A 19,419-nucleotide genomic window follows, 5' to 3' on the forward strand; every position below is an offset into this window, starting at 1 on the left:
GGGGTCCCCACCCCTGCTCCTCCTGCCCCAAGCTCTGCATTTCTGATCCAGAGGGTGAGGCTGAAGGTATCCCCAGTGCATGGCCATGTTAAAGGCTGGGGCAGCATTAAGGAGCCCACGCTGGGACTCCCTTCTCCTGCAAATGTACCCAGGACATTTTCCAACCTGTAAGTAAACACACAGACCAGCTGAGGGGGACAGGACACCAGCCCAAGGACACAGCCCTGGGTGGCTGCAGCAGGAAAATCCTCCCTCTCTGTCCCCTTGGGGCAGCAGTGACAGACATCAAGTGCTTTGGGGCCCACGCAGTTTCAGCCCCTGGGAGAACCCAAGGATTGATGCCAAAACAGGGTTGGAAAAGAAAAGGAAACACAGAGCATAAAATGATCTGCAAGACTCCAGTTCACTCTCAGGGGTGCAGAGGGCACCTCTGCCACATACAGCACCGAGAATCATACAGAGCTGCAATATAGAGATCTTTCTATGTATATATTTATAGGTATGTATATATTTATAGTGCACTGTATTTAAAATAGCCGGGCCTGCTTCTTCAGCTCATTCCTCTTCCAGAGGGCCAGGCGGTCAAACTCGGCGATGGTCATGCCGAAGATCTGGTAGAACTCCTCCTGGGAGAGGTGGCGCTGAGGAGAGAAGGGACGTTGGGCCAGGGCTGGGGACCACGGCCACCACCCAGGGCCAGCAGCCACCACGTGGGCCATATGGCTGCAGCAGGGCAGGACACATGAGGGGGTCTGGCGGCACCCCTGGCCCGGCAGGGTGCGATGGGGGTGCTGCAACCCCCAGCAGTGCTCACCCAGGAGGGTGGGAGCACCCGGCTCCCTCCTGCTCCTGCCAAACGCCCTCGTGCTGGGGCACAGGAACAGCCCTGCCCAGCCAGCAGAGCAGCAGGGCTGCCGTGACAGCGTGCTGGCACCCGTGTGCTCCTGGGGAGCTGCAGGGATGCTCCTTACACATCCACAAGCCTCGTGCTGCATGCCAGCTAAGGGGATACCCCACAGGGCTCGATCCCTCTGACGCCGAGGAGATTGTCCCCAGCAGAAAAGGCTCCCCTCACCTCTAACCGAGTCCTGTCCACATCTTTGGGCAGCTGGTTCCTCCCCCTTGTCTTCACCAGGAGCAGCTCGTAGGGGTATATCTGCACAAGCACAGGAAGATCATGGGGTAGCTACTGAGCCAGAATAGGACAGATGGGGCACATCTGGGATGGGGCCATGGGGGGTACAAGGACAAAGCCTTCCTCCACTACATTTAGCAGGGTTTGGGTGTCACAGCTGCCCCTGGGGCTTGGACAGGACAAAGCAGATGGGGGACTTCCTCTCAGGGTGACCTTAATCCACCTTGGTGGCTCTGGATGGCAACCTGAAGGTCTCCTGCTCACTCCACAGAGCCAGGAGTGACCCAGAGACGAGCATGAGTAGGGAACCACCAGCACGACCTTCTCTTGTTCCTCACCGGGTGACAATTCTGCTTGGCAAAGGGCTTGGGACCCTCGAGACTCTGGCCTGAGCCCCACAGTCCCAGGCCAGGGCTGTCAGGTGGGGGATGGAAAGGGGGAAGTCAAGGCACTGTGGGCAGAGGGCAAGGCTTCCTCCTGAAGGGCTGGGGACACACGGGCATGTCTCTGGGATTTCCTCTGGGTGGTATTCGCATCTCTGTCTGGCAGAGCATCTTACCTTGTACTCTGTGGGGAGAGAGAAAAAGACAACAGAGACATGAGGCACACTGACCCCTCACTGCCAAGATCCTCCCGCAGAGCTGTGAGAACCCCCCGTCTCCTCCCTGCTCCCTCCAGCCTGGACCCCGTTTTCCAGAGCTGCCCGCAGTGGGGCCGGCAACCCCACGACATCTGGCCCCATGCCTACAGGGTCCCCCACTCACGCTGCTCCTGTGGCACCTCACCTCGCATCCCCCAGTTTACGGCGTTCGTGCTGTCGTAGTGGAAAAGCTCTGCACTGGGAGGCTGTGGGAGGTATAGAGAGAGAAGTAAGAGGGGGTCCCCTCCAAACACTCAGCACAGCACCTCCATATCCCCAGGTGGGAAGGCACCAACCCCAAAGCACAATCTGCTCCCTACACCTGGCAGTGGGGAAACTGAGGCATGAGGAGGTGAAGTGACAAGCTCCGGTCACATGGAGGCAGGACCAGGTCTCCTGGCCTCCAGCAATCGCTGCCCCAGGGCACAGAGCAAATCCCTCCTGCTGGGAAGCAACACCAGCATCCCTCTGAAATGTGCCTTACAGGACATTCAGGGCAGGCACAGAGGTCCTGCAGTGCCTGGACAGGGCACTTTGGTCCCCAATAAGGGTCATTTTGGACCGGCACAGGCCAGCAGTGACAGCAGGGGTGCAGAAAAGGGGAGAGCAGGACACCTTAGTCCTAAAAGCGGAGCACCAGGGGTTTTGAGGAGCCTGCAGAGAATGACGAAGGGTGCAGGGATGCCTGGCAGCAGCAGGATGCAGGCAGGAGGCACTTACCCTGTGCAGCCCATTTCTCCTGTAGGCAGGAAGGGAGGCTGACTTAGAAATGAGGGGATCTGCAAAGAAATCACCAAGGTGCATAAGGGAAAATGCAGAGGTGAGCTCCACACCCTGGGAGAGCACCCGCTGGGCCACCCACCCCTGTGCTCCCACGTCACTACCCAGCTCCACATTCACCCAGCTCTGTCTCCTGCCAGCTCCAACTCACTCCCAGCCTGGCTTCCTCCTGTGCTCATATTCCTTTCCCCAACATCCCTTTCCCATGGTGGCAGGTCTCCCGCCTCACCCTTCAGTGCAACACAGCCTCCTCTCTCAGTTTCTGACTCGTCCCCTCCTGTCGCTGCCACCAGCTCTACCCTGGCCCAGCCTTTCAAGGGCTCTTTCTTCCCACCCTGGTCCCAGTATCTCCTCCAGCTCAGGCTCTGGACCCCATTGCCACAAGGGACCAGCTGGTGAGGGTTGCAGGCTCACACACTCACCGCTGTCAGCCAGGTAATGCGTCCGGGGAGCTGCAAGGAGAGCAGAGCCGGGTGTCAGGGGGCACTGAGCACCCTATGCCATGCAGAGCTGCCCTGAGCATCCCTGAGCAGCACCAGCTCCGTGAGGGCAGATGTGCCATGAGGAAGAAGAGAGCGGGCAGGGGCATGTGGTGGCAGGCTCCCCAATGCCGCCAGCAATCCCTGCAGCCCCAAGGGAATTGGGGCTGGGTGCCCTGGGTGCTGTGCAGTGAAAGCAGCGTGCGCAAGGAAGTCAGCCTGGAGGCCACTTAGCAGGTCTGGGGTGCCAGGAGGTCCCAGATGTGCCAGATGTTAATGAGGAGATGAGATGCTAATGTCACAGATGTTAACGATGAGGAACACAGGCAGTGAGCCCAAAACAGGTCAGAGCAAACCCAGCATGGCTGTGCTGCAAGATTGCCAAGGGACCCTTTGACCCCCCCCCATGATGTGCTGCCCAAACTGCAAACAGCTGGGTGATGCTCCATCCCAGCCAGGGCACAGGGAACACAGAGCTCTCCAGAGGGGGAAAGTGTCTCTCAACTGCTGGCATTCAGCCCTTCTCCCACCACCCACCCCATTCCCCTGCCCTTCTCTCTCCACCCCAGTGAACTTCCCACAGGGACTGAGACCATACAGGGTGGGACAGACAGATAGACAGGGCTGTCCTTACAGCCATTGAGGGAGCCCTCGTAGCCAGCTGTGTGCAGGGCTTCTCTGCTGCTGGCCGAGCTGCGAGGGGGTGTCCAGGGGTCTGCGTAGGAGTTGGACCGAGCCTTCATCTCCTCCCTCAGGATCAGCCGGCCGATGCCGCTCTGGATCTGGGCAGGGAGGGAAAGCTGCTTTGCACCCCAGCATGGGCTCAGCATCTCCCACCTCCTTGGTAAGGGGTGCGTTCCCCCTCCTTCAGGCCCCATGTCAGGGGTGGCCAAGAGGGGAGAGATGGCACAGGGCAGCAGGGATGGTGGTGGCCCCTTCTTGGGTGTCAGAGCCAGGCTGGGCCTCCTCCCCAGCGCCAGCTGTCATGGGGACCGCCTGCTGCCGGCTCTGCCCTCCCAGGCTGCGGGCAGGGACATCACCCACCTTGTGCATGCCCCGGTCGTACCCATCCTCCTCGCCTCCTGACGAGAACCGCCGGGCCCGGGGGGCTGCAAAATACATGTGAGAGGGGTCAGATGGGGGTGAAAGGGGAGGCAGGAGAGTCCCCACCTGCATGTGGACAGGCAAGTCCCAAGGGCTGCTAAGATTTTGGGGTCACTTTGGCAGGTACCTTGGTCCAACCCCACCCTAGAGTTCAGACCCAGCTCAGGGGGGTGCTCCCTCCCAGGGAATAGCTGGGTTTGGGGGCAGGAATGGGATTCCCCATCCTCCAGCATCATGGGGGGGCTGTTACCTTTGGGAGAGCCTTGGAAGGACCAGTACTCTGACTCGGAGTGGTAGTACGGGTCCGGGGAGTAGGCAGGGCTGTACTTGGACGACTGTGCGATGTCTTCACTGGTTTTGCTTTTCGTGGCTGCCGGGGGGTTGTCTGCAAAAGGAGCAGGGAGAGCTGTAACAAGGACCCCTAGTTCTGCCGGCAGGACTTGTAAAGATTCTCCCTGGGATGAAGGCAAACCCTGTTTCCTCCCCACACTCCCTGGTGTCCACCAGTGATCTGTGTGGGGGACAGCATGGAGCAGAGCTGGGAATGACCCATTTTCAAACCGCTGACACCTCCTGGGGACAAGGGTGAAGGGGCAGGCTGTGGGGATGGTGACACGCAGAGGGGCTGTCACAGATGTGGGAAGGGACATGAACAGCTCATAGCCCGCAGCACCATGACAAGCTCTGTGCTCACCCAGCCCCAGTGCCACCAACCTCCCCATGTCCCTGTGCCCCCAGGCTGTCCCATCACCCGGAGGGAGGCTGGGAGGGGATGGAGGGAGGCTCCATTCTGGCGGGGAAAGAGCTCCCGGGGGTCACTGGCAGGGGACAGCAGTGGGCTGTGCAGCAGGGGGCAGCAGAGGGGTGACCCCAGCGGCTCTGGCAGGGGCACATGTGAGAAACCGGAGGGTGAGCCCTACTCCTTTCACCCCCCCGAGGCCAGGAGACGTGTGAGGACAGGAGCACCAAGGACAGGCTGTGTGGCAGAGCCACCCCAAGCATGCACAGGGTCCCGGCCAGAGGCAGCTACTTACAGCAGTGGGTGCAGCCAGCAGCAGGGTGGTGGGAAGGGAGAGCCCAGGGAGAGAGAGGAGACACAGTTACTGCTGGGGGGGAGCTGCTGTCCCTCTATGCGCAGAAGTGAGCAGGAACAATACAAGGCAGCCCCTCTGAGAGACACCACACACCCCTGTGCCTCCTCCCCACCCCTCACACCCCCCAGGCCCGTTTCACCCTGGAGCATCCATCCAGGATCGGCTGTGATTTTTCTCTAGGGCTTCATGTGAAACTGCAAATTACCATCTTCACCCCTTTCCTGAGGTAGCTCTGGACCCTGGCATCAAGAAGCAACAGCTACCCTTGTCCCCTCTGCCACCGCCCCATGGCCTTGCTTTCCATCCCACAGCTTTCCCTGTCCCCGGTGCCACTAACAGCCTTCACCAGCATCCCTTGCAATAGGGATGCAGTGCAAAGCTGTGTTTCTCTTGCACAGATCCCTGCACTCTGCTGCCCAGAAGAGAAGCAGGAGCATCAGCCCACCGAAGCGCAGCAGCCCAACGTGTCACCTTGACGCCTGCTCCCATCTCCTGCCCCTAAACGTGACTTGGCCAGACCAAGCCCCACGCTGGTCCCTGCCCCGCTCCCCCCAGCACAGAGGTCAGCACACAGCCAGCAAACCCTACCGTGTCGCTTATAGATGGGGGGTTTCCGGTAGATGTTACTCTCACCAGCAGCTAGTGGAAGAAGAAAGGGAAGAAGGAAAGAAGGGAGGAAGGGGAGGTCAGTGTGGGCATGCTGAGAGCAGACAGGACAGCGGTCCTGCAGGAGATGCTGCCCCCACATCACATTTCCATCACACAACCACGTCTGTGTCCACGCGTCCCATGGGAGCACAGTACCAGGTGGGCTCCGGGAGGCAGGAGCGCGGTCCCGGGGCTGCCTCAGGCAGCGGTGCGTGCAGGGGACATGCAGTGAGCGCCCCAGGTCAGCATGCACCGCGGGACGGCACCGCTCCTGGCCCCGGGGGGCAGCGGCACAGCCAGGAACCCCTGGCTGCCCCTGCCAGCCGGCAGCGATGCACCACGGCTCACACTGGTGCGGTTTCTCGGGGGTGCCAGCACCTGGAAAAACCACCTGCAAGCTACCTTGGGGTGAAACAACATCAGCCAAAGCCTCTTTCTGCAGCAGAGAAAAGAGCGAGCTGGGAGGGGAAGCAAACTGGAGCCTGGTGCTGAGAGCTATGGCCCCCAAGCAGGCCAGGCAGCGGAGCTGGCAGAGCAGGGAGGGGGCCATCCATAAACCACCGACCGGCAGCGGGAGGGCAGGGCAGGGAGCGGGGCCAAACCATGACGGGGATGGGATGGGAACAGGGGGCCATAGTGAGGACCCCCTGGATGTCCTCCTGCTGCTGTCCCAGGGCATCAGCTATACATTGCACGGGGTTCCACGCTCTGGAGGAGGACAAGGGCAGCGGCAGGTGTCTACAGCTGAACAGCGTGGTCTGGGGCTCTGCCCCCCACTGCGTGTGCGGAGGGCTGGGTGGGCAGCTCTGCCTGTGTCCCTCCCCACTCTTTCTTTTTGCCCGCTCTGTCCCCATCCCCATGGGCTCTGCGCCGCCGGGAGCAGGTGGTGGCCCTTACCTGGTGGCCCCCTGCAGAAGGGGAGCAGGCATCTGGCAAGCCCAGAAGACTCTGGGGGGAGGGAGCGGCGGGCCCTAGGGGGAGTATAAAATAGTCATCTGTAGTGGGTGGGTGCGGAAAGGCCTCCGGCAGACACGCTTAGGCTTGTGATCCTGGTGGGGAGGCAGGGGAGGGGGCAGGCTCTCCACAGAGGACTCGTCTTTGTGTTGGGGGTGAGGGAAGGTCAGGGATGAGGGAGAAGAGGAACGTGTCAAGGATCAAGCAGACTCCAGGCAGCTCTGGGACACCCTGGTGGTGACGGGGAGGGAGGAGGGTTCAAGCTGCAGGTCCTGTTTATGGATGGCCTCTACCAGGGGTAGATCCTGCTGCCAGCTGGCTCTAGGCGGGCGGCGGAGCTACGCATGCGACACAGGGGGGACGGCACATGCGGGCATGCCACAGACACGGCGCTTCCCCGGGGACCGGAGTGCTCCAGAGCCTACCTGGGATGTGGAAATGCTTGGGCGCTTGGTATGAGGTTGGAGTGGAGGACCTCACATCTAACTGGCTATAGTAGGGGGAGCTGCGCCCGCTCTCGGTGCCTACGCAGTGCCGAGCAGAAGCAGCCATAAGTGACCGAGAGAGAGAACAAGAGGCAGAAGAAAATGGGTGTTAAATGCAGTGGTGTTAGAAGAGCAGGGGGGCGACCCATGTGGCAGGGGTGATGGGGATGTGTGCTGGGCCATGGTCCAGGATGGGGTGTGATGGAGCAGGGAGAGATTTCCCGCATCTCCGGAGGAAGGCGGGATGCAGAGGAAACCCCCACGCAGGTGCTGTCCCAGGGCGGCAGCCGCCCCAGCGCTGCGGAGAGGAAAGCCGAGCGTGCTGCAGAGGCGAACGGCGATGGGCCCGTGCGGGGCAGCACGGGAGCAGCTCTGGGAATGCGGGACCTCCAGACTTACTGACCTTGGGTTTGCCCAGTCGTTCCTCCCCAACTCCAAAGGACAGAAGACATGGCACAGACACACTCTTTTTCCCCCCAACATACTCCAGGGTGTGCACACACATCTGTGTGTGTGTAAAGACCCCCCTTACAGCACTGGTTGGGCACATGCACTCTTGTGTACACCCCTCCCAGAGCTTGCAAGCCAGCTGAGCAGTCTTCACTGGACCTGGGGGGTCACCTCCCACCCCATCCTCCATGAGCCCCAGCTCAGCTCCAAGCCAGGACAAAGCCACCTCAGCGTCTCCTTGCTGCTCTACACAATAAGTCAGGGGAACCAAAGGATGCACACAGCTGGGCTGCTCACTGTCCCACGGCTCCTGTTGCTGTCAGTCCCCATAGACCCCCCAGGCCTCCTGCTTGTTTGCCAGAGGCAGAACCACCGAGGTCCCCTGGGAGAAGCAGGGGACAGTCTGGTGATCCCCGTTCCACTTGGGGGTCTGAGTTAGCCCAGCCTGGGGTTGCAGCTGAAATCCTCACCTGAGCGGTAGAAATGGTGGGGGGACCTCGGGATGGTGGGGGACATGCCCTGGCGGCTGTAGGTGGGGGAGTCGATGTAGCCAGGGCTGGAGGCTCGCCTTTGCCGCGTGTCGAAGCTCTCGTAGATGTCCTGGAGATGGGGAAAGGTGTGGAGAGAGGTGGGGTTACAGGTGGTAGGATGAAGGACAAGGTGGGTCAGTGCCTCGGCAGCCCTGCAGGGGGGTGTCCCATGGACAGGGATCCCCAAGCCTGCACCCCCCGGGAGGGTGCATGCTCTGCGGTGTGATGTGCCAGGCAGCATGTGCCTCTGCAGCTGGAGAGGTTCCCCAGAACCTCTGCCTCCCACTGACAAAGAGCAGGCAGTGGCACCCAGGGTTTGGGACCAGGCAACAGTGTCTGGCCAGAGACTTTCGCCCCCTTGCCTGCAGACCATCCCCTTCCCCCGTGCTTGTTCCCGATTACTGGTGCTCCCCTCCACGAGGCAGAAGCTGCTCCTTGGGTCCACTCTGCCAGGGAGCACTTGCATGCTGCTCCCCCCAGGGCCCAAAGGACCTCCTGGACAGGGCCTCCCATCTCGCCCACCATGGGCACGGATATGTTCAGCAAAGCCCCAGTGGTCCCTTGGCAGAGGGACACCCTGTGGCAGCAGCAGGTGACAGACCCCCCAGGGGGCATTACCTGGGAGTATGGGGAGAGGGTCCCCAGGGACTGGAGGCAGCAGGAGGCAAAGAGGGGAGAGAGAGACAGCACATGGTTAAGGGGAGCAGTGACAGACCGGGGTCCCACAGCAGCTCGTTCTCCCCACGTTACAGCCCCATCGCAGCTGCCAGGTGAGGAAGGCTGGTGGCGCAGCCAGAGCTGAACTGACAGGATGCTGAGCAAGGAGCCCCTGGCCTGCAGGGGAGCTGGTGTGAGGATGGCACCCCTTCTCAGCCGCAAGAGGGGAAGGCAGCTGCTGGCCCCCCGTGCTCCACAGCAGGCCATGGCCACGCTGCCTGCACCATCTCAGGGGGGCTGGAGGAAACCAGACTTGTGACAAGCCTTGGGACCAGAGATGTATGCAGTGCTGCTGCTGGCCACTACGAAGTCCTCTTCCAGGGCCACCTCGGGTCCCTTATCTCTGTGTAAGCAGCTCAGACTTTTCTTCCACAGACTTAATAAAATGGTGCAGCAGACCCAGCCTGCCTGGAGCAGCGAGCAGGGCAGTCCAATGTCACATGCTGCTTGGGCATCATCTTGTCACACGCTTGCAAAAACACACTGACCAAGCTCCCTTTCCCTGGCTGCCCCTGGGCCCCCAGCACCCACCAGAGGCCACTCTGCCATGCTACAGAGGTGCCACGCTGGGGCTGGTGGCCAGCAGGACCACCTGCCGGGACCGGGCTTCGGGCTGAGCCTGCTGTCCGTCTGTCCCTCCACCCAGGAGGGATGCACGTGTGCTGCGTGCCCTCCACCCCTCCTGCTGCGGGCTGTGATGGGTGAGCTCCCTGCCACATCACAGCACACAGGGTGACGTCTCCTCCCACACAGTGCTGTCTGTCCCTGCACGCCGGGTCTGCGGCACAGCGTGGGCAGGGCACTGTCACCAGCTGGATAAGGTCACTGGCTTCTTTCTTCCTCTGCAGCAGCAGCACCAAGATTTCCCTTCCAGCCCAGGCCCTCTCCCCAGTAACGCGAAGCCTCCAGGAGAGGTCTTATCCCCACTCCTGCCTCCCTTCAGTAATCCCACTGGACTGAACGAACCACATGCAGTTTTCCCCACTGCCCTGAATGGGTGCCCAGCTCCCTGCACAGCGCAGCACTGGGCGTATCGAGACTCGGTACCTCCCCATAGCTATATCTCTCCAGCGTCTCATCCGACGTGTATCTGTGATAGGGCTCGTAGGAAATGAGGTCAGGACGCTGCACTTCATAGATGGATTTAATCTTGGGAAGAGCTGCCAGGTCTTTGTAATTAAGGATCTCATTATCCACTTTAGCCTAGGGAGAGGGAGAGATAGAGAGACGGAAAGGAAGAGAGAAGGAAAGAGAGGCTGGAGCGCAGTGTGGAGCCAGCGCAGAGCAGACAGAGCCCATCGTCACCCCAGCACCAGGGAGAGGTGAGAGGAGATGCCTGAGAGGCAGCGGCAGCAGCAGGAAGGGGCAGAGGAGCTGGGAGGGTGGGACTGTGCCCCTCTGGGAGCTCCTGGTTTGTGCCAACAGCACTGGTAGCATGGTGAGGGGGCACGGCTTGTTCGTGCTGTCCCCAAACACAGGGCTTGTCCCTGGAGATGCCTCACACTGCAGAGCAGCACCAGGAACTGCTGCTCCCTTTCCTGGGGCTAGAGCATCTCTCCCACCCTGCATGGACAAGGGGCAGAGCTGTACTCACACAGATAACACGGTTCGGGGAGCCGATACTGGAACCGGGGGGTGAGATGGAGGTTTCTGACGTCCTTCTGTGCTGTGAAGGCAGAAAAACAGAGGACAGATGAAAGCATGGCAAGGAGGAACCCCTGAGTAGGCACAATGCTGGGTGTAGCAAGCAAACTGTTGGTTTTGGGCTGAATTTCACTCAAGGTCCAGTTCCTCTGCCAGCCGGACACACAGAGCAAGCAGCAGCTGGATGGGTGCGGGGGGTTGATTAGGGGACTGCTGTGCCCCCTCCCGGCTGTGGTGTGGGCTGGTGCCATGTCCCCACTAACAGTCACAGCCACCCGCCATCCTGTGGGCAGCGGGGACAGAGCTGGGGCCAGCCCCAGGAAGCCACCCTGGGCTTGGACACTGCCACAACAGTTCAACTCCAGCAGGGACTCGGGGGCAACATCACCTGGGATGTGCCACCTCTCAGAGATGCCCCTCACCCTGCTGCCTACCTTTAGCTTCTTCTCTGCTCTGGCCGCCTGCTTGCAGATGGGGTGCCACACTTCAGAGCCTGCAATGCAGCAAAGGGAAAGTGTTCCAGTTTCACACACAGCCCACCCCCTGCCATGTGGGGGTCTTGTCCTGCCCCTGCCACCTCCAGCCCGTGGTCCCCTGGGGTGGACGTGTCAGTGCCCTCCAAGCAGCAGCTGTACTGAGCACCCGGTGTTGCAGTAGCTCAACCCCTGTGTGCTGGGGGGAAAGCTCCTGGGGGCCTTGCAGGGGCAGGAACCAGCATCTCCCCATGGGGAGCAGAGCAGGAGGGAGGTGGGGAGCCCCGAGGGTGCAGAGGGAGGTCACTTGCTGTGTCGCACTGGTTCTCAAGCACTGAGATGTAGAGGCCAACACTGATAAGCATGACAGCAAACCCAGGCATGTTTCGGTGCAGCTCAACTACTGCCCAGCTAGGCAGCTCCTAATGGTTAAACTCAGGGTAACACCGAGCCCGGGGCACCCACAGCCCCTCGCACGCCCTCTGGGCTGGAACCAGCAAAGCCATTGAGCTTTGCCCAGTCATGCCCTGGGATGGATGCTGAGCACAAGCATCCTGTGGGATGTGCTTTGCTAGGATCCCCACTCCAGCTCTCTCCACTCACAATTCCACATTTGCCAACTGTATAATCATTAGTGACTCAGGAAGACAAGCAAGCACAGGTTACTGAGAGAAAACAAACCCTCCCTCTGCACTGGAAATAGACCCTAAGGCAGCTCCAGGCAACGATGAGCTCCTGCTGAACCCGAACTCAAACCCAAACTGAGTGAAAGCCTTACCCCTCCGGTGCTGCTGGTAGCACAACCTGGATGGGGGGAATTAGGGGCAGTGGGGAAAGGGTCCTGGACCACCCTCCCCTGTGGCTGGGGTGAGCGGGGAGCCAGGCACCCTGTGCCCATCCCAGGCTCTGTTTGCTGGGTGCAGACCGGGACACATCCAGGCATGCCCAGCAGCACTTCTCGCTGTGCAGGGAGACTCGCAGGGAGCAAAAAGCTGTCGATGGGGAACAAAGTCTCCTCCAGCTCAGCGTCAGGGAAGGTTTCATGGACAAAAATGATTGCTGCATGGCCCAGGAAGAGCACAGAGGCTGCAGAGGCCAGGGGTCTCTGGCACTGCTGCACAGGGGGACCCTTTCGGCACGGAGCACAATAAGCAGTTGAGCCCCAAATGCCCCCCAGCCAGCACAGCTCCACACAGCAGCGCTGGTCCCTCCTCACTGCAGCAGGATCCCTACCTGTGAGGTACATCTCCTCTCCTTCTGTGAACATCTGGTGGCAGCGGACACATCTGGCACAGGTCGGGTGGTAGTGCTTCCCTCCTGCCTGCAAGGGTGAGCAGAGGAAAGGGGTCCCTGAGCAAGGCAGGACATGGCAACCTGCTCACAGCTGAGGGCGAGCGGCCCTGGCAGCACTGGCTGCTGCAGACCATGACCAGGTGAACGGAGCAAACTGCCCAGGGTGGCCTTGGCGACTGCCACAACGCATGGAGAAAACCAGAGACCAGTTCATCACTACCACTCCTGACCTGCTGAACTAGGAGCCGGACTGGGAACCTGCTGCTCACTTTGAATAGCCCAACACACAGGAAAGCAGAGCTAGGAGGTCCCAAACAAGGTACTCCTACAGACCTCACCCCTAATAAATTGTCCTTGGACTCTGGAAATAACCACAATCCACTGCAGTAACACTCAGCCAAGTAGTCATGCTTTGCACCAGCTCCTTCCCTCTACAGGTGCGAAGAGGAACAGCAAATCTGGCCCAGGTGTCACAGCAAGGAAGCAGTAAAGGGAGAAGAAGGTCCCCAAAGACAAACCTCACAAAGCGCAGGCTTTGTCTTGCTGCCAGATCCCCTGGGTGACCATCGCCAGCCCCTTGCCTCCAAGCAACTTTTCTCCTTCTGTGAAACCAGGCTCAAACTTCAGCACTAGCGCTATTCCCCGGCTGAGCAGGAGATGGGCTGCTTGCTCCCTTTGCTCTTTGACAGGGATAATAGCTTTAATTGGTAGCTTGTTTCCACTCGAAGTGTCTGCTAGCATTTCAATTACAGGCTCGTTTTCTGGGCTGGGAGGCAGGAGCTGGCTCAGGGCAGGAGGAATCTGGGCTGCACTGTTAGAGATCGACCCCAAAGGACATTTTACTCCCATAATAACCCAAGAGGAGAGAATGGATAATTTAAGGCAGCAGAAGTAAGACCAGGCTCTGGCTGACAAAGGGGAGGGTTATGATAGAGGGGGCTGGAGCCAGTTTGAAACAGGGAGGTTCAACAGCAAAATCTGCTGCAAGGAAGACCGAGAATCTGCCAGTTGATCGCCTGTAAAGATCAACCTGGAATTCAATGCCCTTGGGGTGCAGGTGGCAGCCAGCAGTTTTTCCTCTCCGGTTTATGCCAAAAATGTGTGGAGAGTTCTAGGGTAGGCAGGAGAGATGAGTGGGAGAGCTTGGACCCTTCTTCCTCTCATTGCAATGCTCTGCAGCCTGAGGTGTGGACGTGGAGCGGGGCTGGCTGCTCCCACAGAGGTTTGTACCAGCACAGCGCCAACCGCCATTTCGACACAGACCTTCTCCAAAAACCACCCAACATCTCAGTACTACCACTCCTCCTCAAGGAACAACTCTCCGAACCACACACAAACCTCTTTCCTTTTATACTGGTTAATATTACAGCTCGTAAAAGACTGGGAAAGACTGGGAGGGAAGAGACCTGCTCGTTATCACTTGGGGTCCCCTAAAGACTCATTAATCATCCAAGCCTGGCTGCACAGCCCGGAAGCTGCTGGGATAGCATGAGAAGGCTCCTTAAGACCTAAAATTATTTAAAGGCATCCTTTCTATTTCACGCTTTGCCAGATAAGACAATTAAAGCCTGTGGTTTTACAGATCATTCAATACTGTGAGCAGGCACGTATCCAGGGAGGGTGGGGAACATGAGCTCAGCCCTGGCTGTGGGGTGGTGAGGGGTACCTGCAGATTACATGATGCTCGCCTGGCACAGCCCTCCAACACCCAAACCCTACACTCCTCTCAGCTCCATGACAGTGCCTGCGAGGAGGTGACACCTCGGCTCTGCCCGCGGGGATGTTGTTGCTAAAGCGTGTTAGTTCCAGCCCACCAAGTCCCATTGCTCAAGGAGGGCTCCCAGCCCGGGCACGGGTGCAGCAGGTAAGGTGCTAACGTGAGCTGACTGCTGTCCAGAGCATCTCATGGGATTCAGCCAGCATCTCCCCACAGCCTGGCATGGGTGGGCAGAGCTGGCTGGCCCCTCCAGCCAGGAAGCGCCGATGAAAGCAGAGCTGGGGATGGAGGGCATGGGAGAGGCAGAGAGAACTAGAGATGGAGCCAGGGAGATGGAGGTGAGGGGGAGCAGGGAGCGCTGTCCCCTTGTCACCACCCCAGGGCCACCTCCAGCTTGCCAGCAGGCTGCCCCATGCCTGTCATGCCTTGCAGAGCTGCTCTCTGTCCATCCCCTCAGACATGCAGCAGCATCCCCTGCTTGTCCTGCCTCTGCTATGGTTGCACCAAGAGAGGAAAACCCGAGAGCAGTGCAACAAGTGGCTCAGAGGCAGCGGTGCCCGAGGGTGCCAGCACAGACGCCGGGGCAGGGTCCCAGGTCCCCTGGGGCTCCTTTCAGCCCCCGTCCCCCCTCCAGAACTCCCACCCCATGTAACACCCAGCCTGCTTGCCATGCTGGGGAGGCTGAGGATGCTCTGTCCTGGCACACGGTTATTGGGGACCGGACTACGCGGGGGAGCAGCAACAGGGATTCAATGTCAGAGGAGCCCCTGCTCCATTCAGACATTTGCTGATCGAGTGGCCCTACGCTGGGCAGCTGGCCCAGGGCAGCCGCTGCTGTGCTGAGCTCACAGCAGTCAGTGCTGGGACTGCTGCCGAAACCTGGAGTCAGCAGAGAGCCTTCCCAGGCACAGGCAGCTCCCTGAACAGAGGGAAGATGCTGGAGGGCTCCTGGCACCGAGGTCCAGCTTCAGGAGAGGTTCACTGGCCAGGCTGGTGCTCTCAGGTCAGCCCAGACAGCAGGACCAGAGGGGGTGACCACTTCTCAGTATGCTGAGAGTGAAACAGGCTGGAGACATAGCATGGGGATGGCTGCCTGTGGGCAGGGTGCTGCAGCCCCTCATCTGGGCTCTGCAGTGGGCAGCCGTGCTGGATGTGTTTCCAAGGCAACAGGCAGGCTGCCTGCACAGGGATGCGCTCAGAAAGCAGGCTGGGGTGAGCATGGTGGGGACACTCCAGAGCTGCCCATTGCAGCACCTGGTTAAGGCTACTGTCCCCGCATCTTGGGCTGGGAACATGTACCAGCACATCCAGGCCCCTGCATGCTCTGGCTGCTTCTGGAGCTCCAGTACCCAAGCCAGCTTTCCAAAGGTCTGCATGGTGGTGCTCCTTGCCCCCTTCCCACCCTCCAGAGGAGGTGGTCACACTGTGTCCACACACCTGTGCAGGATGAGCCATGGCCGCAAAAGACCGAGGGCAGCACGACAAGGGTACAGGATGATGAAAGTCCCCCACCTCCCCAAGGCATGCACCTCTGGGCATGACACACACCGTCCCTGTGGCGACAGGGATGGCCACAGCCCCAGGACTCACCTCCAGAACCCTGCCGCTGATGTACCGGTCACAGGTCTCGCACTTGATGCCAAACTGGGCATGGTAGTCGGACTCACAGTACGGGATGCCGTCCCTTTGGGAGAGGGAGAAGGGGCGTGAGCAGCGGGTGAGCCGGGCTGGGCACCCCCTCCCTGCAGCCTCAGGATGGTGACACTCACTTGCTGATGTACTCGCCGGTGAGGATGATCCCGCACGTTTGGCACTTGAAGCAGCTGACGTGCCACTGCTTCTCCAGGGCCAGGAGGGACTGGCCTTGCTTGATCTCCTCCTTGCAGCCTGCGCAGTCTGGGGGGACAGAAGAGTGGCAGGAGGGGGGAGTGTGGGACCACCAGAGCTCCCTGGCAGGGGGCTCGGCAGCGTGGCAGGAACACCCACATCTGCTGGCCCGTGCCAAGGCACCCAGACATTCAACCTGGCACACCCCTCACACCCAGAGGAAAGCCCTGCCCCAGATGACCCCCTTTTCTAGGGGATGCTGCTACTATGAACACCCTGCTCCTGACACCACTCCAGGGGCAGCCTCTCAGGGATCATTCCTTAGGGAATTATGCACCTCTGCTTGTTCCCAGCAAAGGAGCCAGGAGGAAACCCTCCTGCTGGAGCTGGGACCCCTGAGGCACCACTGGCACGCAGCCACTCTGGCCAAGCACCCACCACAGTGCCAGGTCTCCCTGCCGGGGCAGTGAGGTTGATCCAGGGCAAGCGTGTCGGCTGTGGGGGCCACGCTGCCCCGGCAGGTCCCAGGGGACTCCCTCCGGGGTGGGAGCGGTGGGAGGCGTTGGCAGCGAGCGCAGCAGAGGAAGGGCTGTGCTCTCCGGCAGCCACGTCCGCCCCGCTGCGGTATTTACGAGACTCCCTTCCTTCCCCACATCCCCTGGCTCCATCAGGGCTGGGAGCAGGAAGCACATGGGCCACGGAGCCCTGACCTTGACTCTTCCTTGTCCTCTTCTCCCCCTGGGCAGCAGGTTTGTCCAGATGGGGTTTCTCCTTAACCCCTTCCCTGCCACCTCCCTCTCCGCTCGCAGCACCAGGGAGCTGCAGCAGCACTGCACAGGCAGCACAGGCAGGCAGCACAGGCAGGCAGGCTTTTCCGCTCAGCCCATCCCCAGGCAGGTCTCCATCAAGTCCCTGCCTCCTGGACAATGCTAAAGGGGGAGGATTTTTGAGCCCTGACAAAAAGCAGGCTGGCCAGCTTGACTGAGCCTGGATCCATTCCCTCTTTCACACAGGTCCTTGCTGGTTTTTGAGTTGCTCGCAGGGCTGGGGCTGCAGGGAGAGAGAGGCTCATCATCCTTCTTCTAGGGATGTCCTCCCTGCAGACTGCACCAGTGTGGGCTCCAGCAGGCACAATTCCCCCGCCACCCCTTCTGGGTGGCACTGCCAGAGCCACCCGGGGCCACAAGGGGCACACACAGGCAGCAGGCTTCATCTGGCCACTGCCTGTGGCTGCCTGTGAATAAAGCACGGTGCCCTCAGGCAAACCCACGCTGCAGGCCAGGGAGGAGTGCGGGTGGCGAGGGAACGGGAAGGGAAAGGAAGGCAGAGTGTGCAGCTGCCCTTCCCCTGCCCTGCTGTGGGAGACAGCGGGTGCTGTTTGGGCAGCTTGGGGTGCCGATGGAGGAAGGTGGGGGAAGCCCTGTCCTCTGGCTGGGGCTCATTCAAACCCTGCCGTGTCCCCTAGCTGCACCAAGGCCATGGTGATACCTGTGGGGAAGGAGTCTGGGGGGGTCCCAGGGACCCATCAGCATCAACCCATTACTCGGTTCAAATAGCCACCACCAGTGCCACCATGCTGACCAGCTGACAAGGACCGCAAGTGACACCACGGTCCTGGGGCTGGCACTGGCTGCAGGGCTCAGGTCCAGGCACTGATGCTCCAGGGCTTGCTGAGCTGCAGCACCAAGGGCCCTCGCCCAGCCCCCCCAGCTCAGCTGCTGACATGGCAGGGCTTGGGCACCGCGGTGTGGCACAGCTCCCGGCTCCCCCTGCCTTCTGCCACCTGCCCAGGCACCACGCTGAGACAGCTCCCCCGGGACCCGAGAGCAGCAAACACAGGGCATATGGCAGACAGTGAAGCATGGACGTTAACGCTGCAGTCCTCTCGTTCCAGACACGGGCTGAAACGAGCCCTGCACGCAGCAGCTCCGTGCTGCAGGGATGCTCTGCCAGCCCCGCAAGCACAGCACCCATCGGATGCTCCGCACTGGCCCAGGGTGGAGGGCCAGCAGCAAGACTGGCAGGGCAAAGCCCGAGGAGAGGAAAATGGCATGAAGAGAGGGCATCCCAAGGAACAACCCGGCATCAAAACCAAGGCCAAATCCATTCAAAAGAAACTGCTCATTGCTCTTGCTGAGTTTTAGCTTAAATTCATCAGCATAAGGGATTGAATGTAAAAAGCCTTTTCAGTGCTGGTATAGGCAGTGAGTACCACCATCTGGAAAGCCACATGAGTGGTCCTGGGGCTGGCACTCAGACACAGACCTTGGTTTAGCTGGACACAACACCTGGGCACTGCCTCAGAGCAAACTGAGCTTCAAAACCTCCCTGCTGCCCCAGACAGCACCCACGGGGGCGGTGGCACCTGCACAGGTCACAAACAGGCCAAGGGAGTTTTCGAAACCAGCAGTGACCTGCAATCCTGGGAGGGGCCACAGGACTACCCTGTTCCTCCTCCGAAACCTCCATGAACGCGCATGGCGCCATGCAGCGCTGCACTCCTTCCCCAAAGCCCGTCCCATCGTCCCATCCAAGGGCACATCATCCCTCTCCTTGCAGCCATCACGTAACATCAGAGCAGTCAACTTACGGCTTGGCCCGTGGATCTTGATGGGTTTGGTGCTGATGAGAGAGTGGGAGCAGTTTTGGCAGACACAGTCCTTCCCGCTGAACGTGACCTTGTCTCCGATGGGGAACGGCTTCCTGTGGCCAAGGAGAGGTGGGGAGGTGTGAACCACTCGCTCCAGCTCCATGCAGTGCCTGGGGCTGCCTGTGAGCTCCATCCCCGGGGGCCAGCGGGACCCACAGCACTGGGGAGCAGAAGGGCTCCGAGCAAGGGCTAAAAGGGGAAGCAGCGAGTGTGCATGTGTGCTGGGGCAGGAGGACTGAGCCAGGCATTAAGGCAGGTCCCCAGGCTGCAAAGGGAAGGGTTGGAGCAAATTCATTGCCTCCCAAGGGTTTCCACTAAGAAAACACAGAGGAGGTGCCTGCTGCGGTGCTGAGTGGGGAATGAGGGGCTGCGGGCTGACTAACAGCCCCCTCCCTGGTGCATGGCCAAGGGCTGCACAGTGATTCTGCAGGGGGGGCACGCACCCTTGGACATGGCTTCAGCTCACCTGCAGGTGCTGCAGACGAAGCACTTGGGGTGGTAGGTCCTCCCCAGGGCAGAGATGACCTCTCCAGTGATGAAGTCCCCACAGCTGTCACAGCGGGTCCCATAGAGCTGCTGGTAGTCGTGGGTGCAGATGTACTCCTGGTTCTTGAAGAAGAAGCCCGACTGGGCCAGGTCGCAGCCGCACACTGCAGGGGGGGACACGCACCTGTCAACGGGGCAGCGGGCAGGTCCAGCCCCAGGGCTCAGCCGGGATCTCTGAGCCTCCTCCTCAGTCCCAGGGCACCCTTGCAGACACAGCTTTCTACAGGTATCTCTGAGGGTTTCCCTTCCCACC

General features: G+C 60.3%; 1 protein-coding gene across 14 annotated transcripts in view; it reads right to left on the reverse strand.

The window, feature by feature from the left end:
* Positions 1-384: 384 nt before the first annotated feature.
* Positions 385-19,419, reverse strand: part of ABLIM3 (actin binding LIM protein family member 3) — a 51,175-nt gene continuing 32,140 nt past the window's right edge. For 2 of the 14 annotated variants that reach the window (XR_011741345.1, XR_011741346.1), the window contains exons 3-22: positions 19,087-19,270; positions 18,561-18,673; positions 15,913-16,039; positions 15,734-15,827; positions 12,367-12,454; positions 11,095-11,153; positions 10,611-10,682; positions 10,064-10,219; positions 8,918-8,947; positions 8,240-8,369; positions 7,260-7,358; positions 5,821-5,871; positions 4,389-4,523; positions 4,079-4,143; positions 3,669-3,816; positions 2,978-3,007; positions 2,496-2,554; positions 1,921-1,981; positions 1,076-1,702; positions 385-641 (exon numbers count right to left, since the gene is read on the reverse strand). Coding sequence is in view for 1 of the 14 variants with exons in the window: in XM_071814613.1 (XP_071670714.1) it covers positions 528-641; positions 1,076-1,156; positions 1,695-1,702; positions 1,921-1,981; positions 2,496-2,554; positions 2,978-3,007; positions 3,669-3,816; positions 4,079-4,143; positions 4,389-4,523; positions 5,821-5,871; positions 7,260-7,358; positions 8,240-8,369; positions 8,918-8,947; positions 10,064-10,219; positions 10,611-10,682; positions 11,095-11,153; positions 12,367-12,454; positions 15,734-15,827; positions 15,913-16,039; positions 18,561-18,673; positions 19,087-19,270 (1,904 nt within the window). In the remaining 13 variants the exon portion in view is untranslated. Of the gene's footprint in view, positions 642-1,075; positions 1,703-1,920; positions 1,982-2,495; positions 2,555-2,977; positions 3,008-3,668; positions 3,817-4,078; positions 4,144-4,388; positions 4,524-5,820; positions 5,872-6,777; positions 6,852-7,259; positions 7,359-8,239; positions 8,370-8,917; positions 8,948-10,063; positions 10,220-10,610; positions 10,683-11,094; positions 11,154-12,366; positions 12,455-15,733; positions 15,828-15,912; positions 16,040-18,560; positions 18,674-19,086; positions 19,271-19,419 lie in introns of those variants that run through there. The other 12 variants (XM_071814613.1, XR_010652318.2, XR_011741348.1 and 9 more) reach the window with 12 other exon arrangements.

The sequence above is a fragment of the Patagioenas fasciata genome, chromosome 14, assembly GCF_037038585.1.
Source record: "Patagioenas fasciata isolate bPatFas1 chromosome 14, bPatFas1.hap1, whole genome shotgun sequence".
Classification (NCBI taxonomy): Eukaryota; Metazoa; Chordata; class Aves; order Columbiformes; family Columbidae; genus Patagioenas; species Patagioenas fasciata.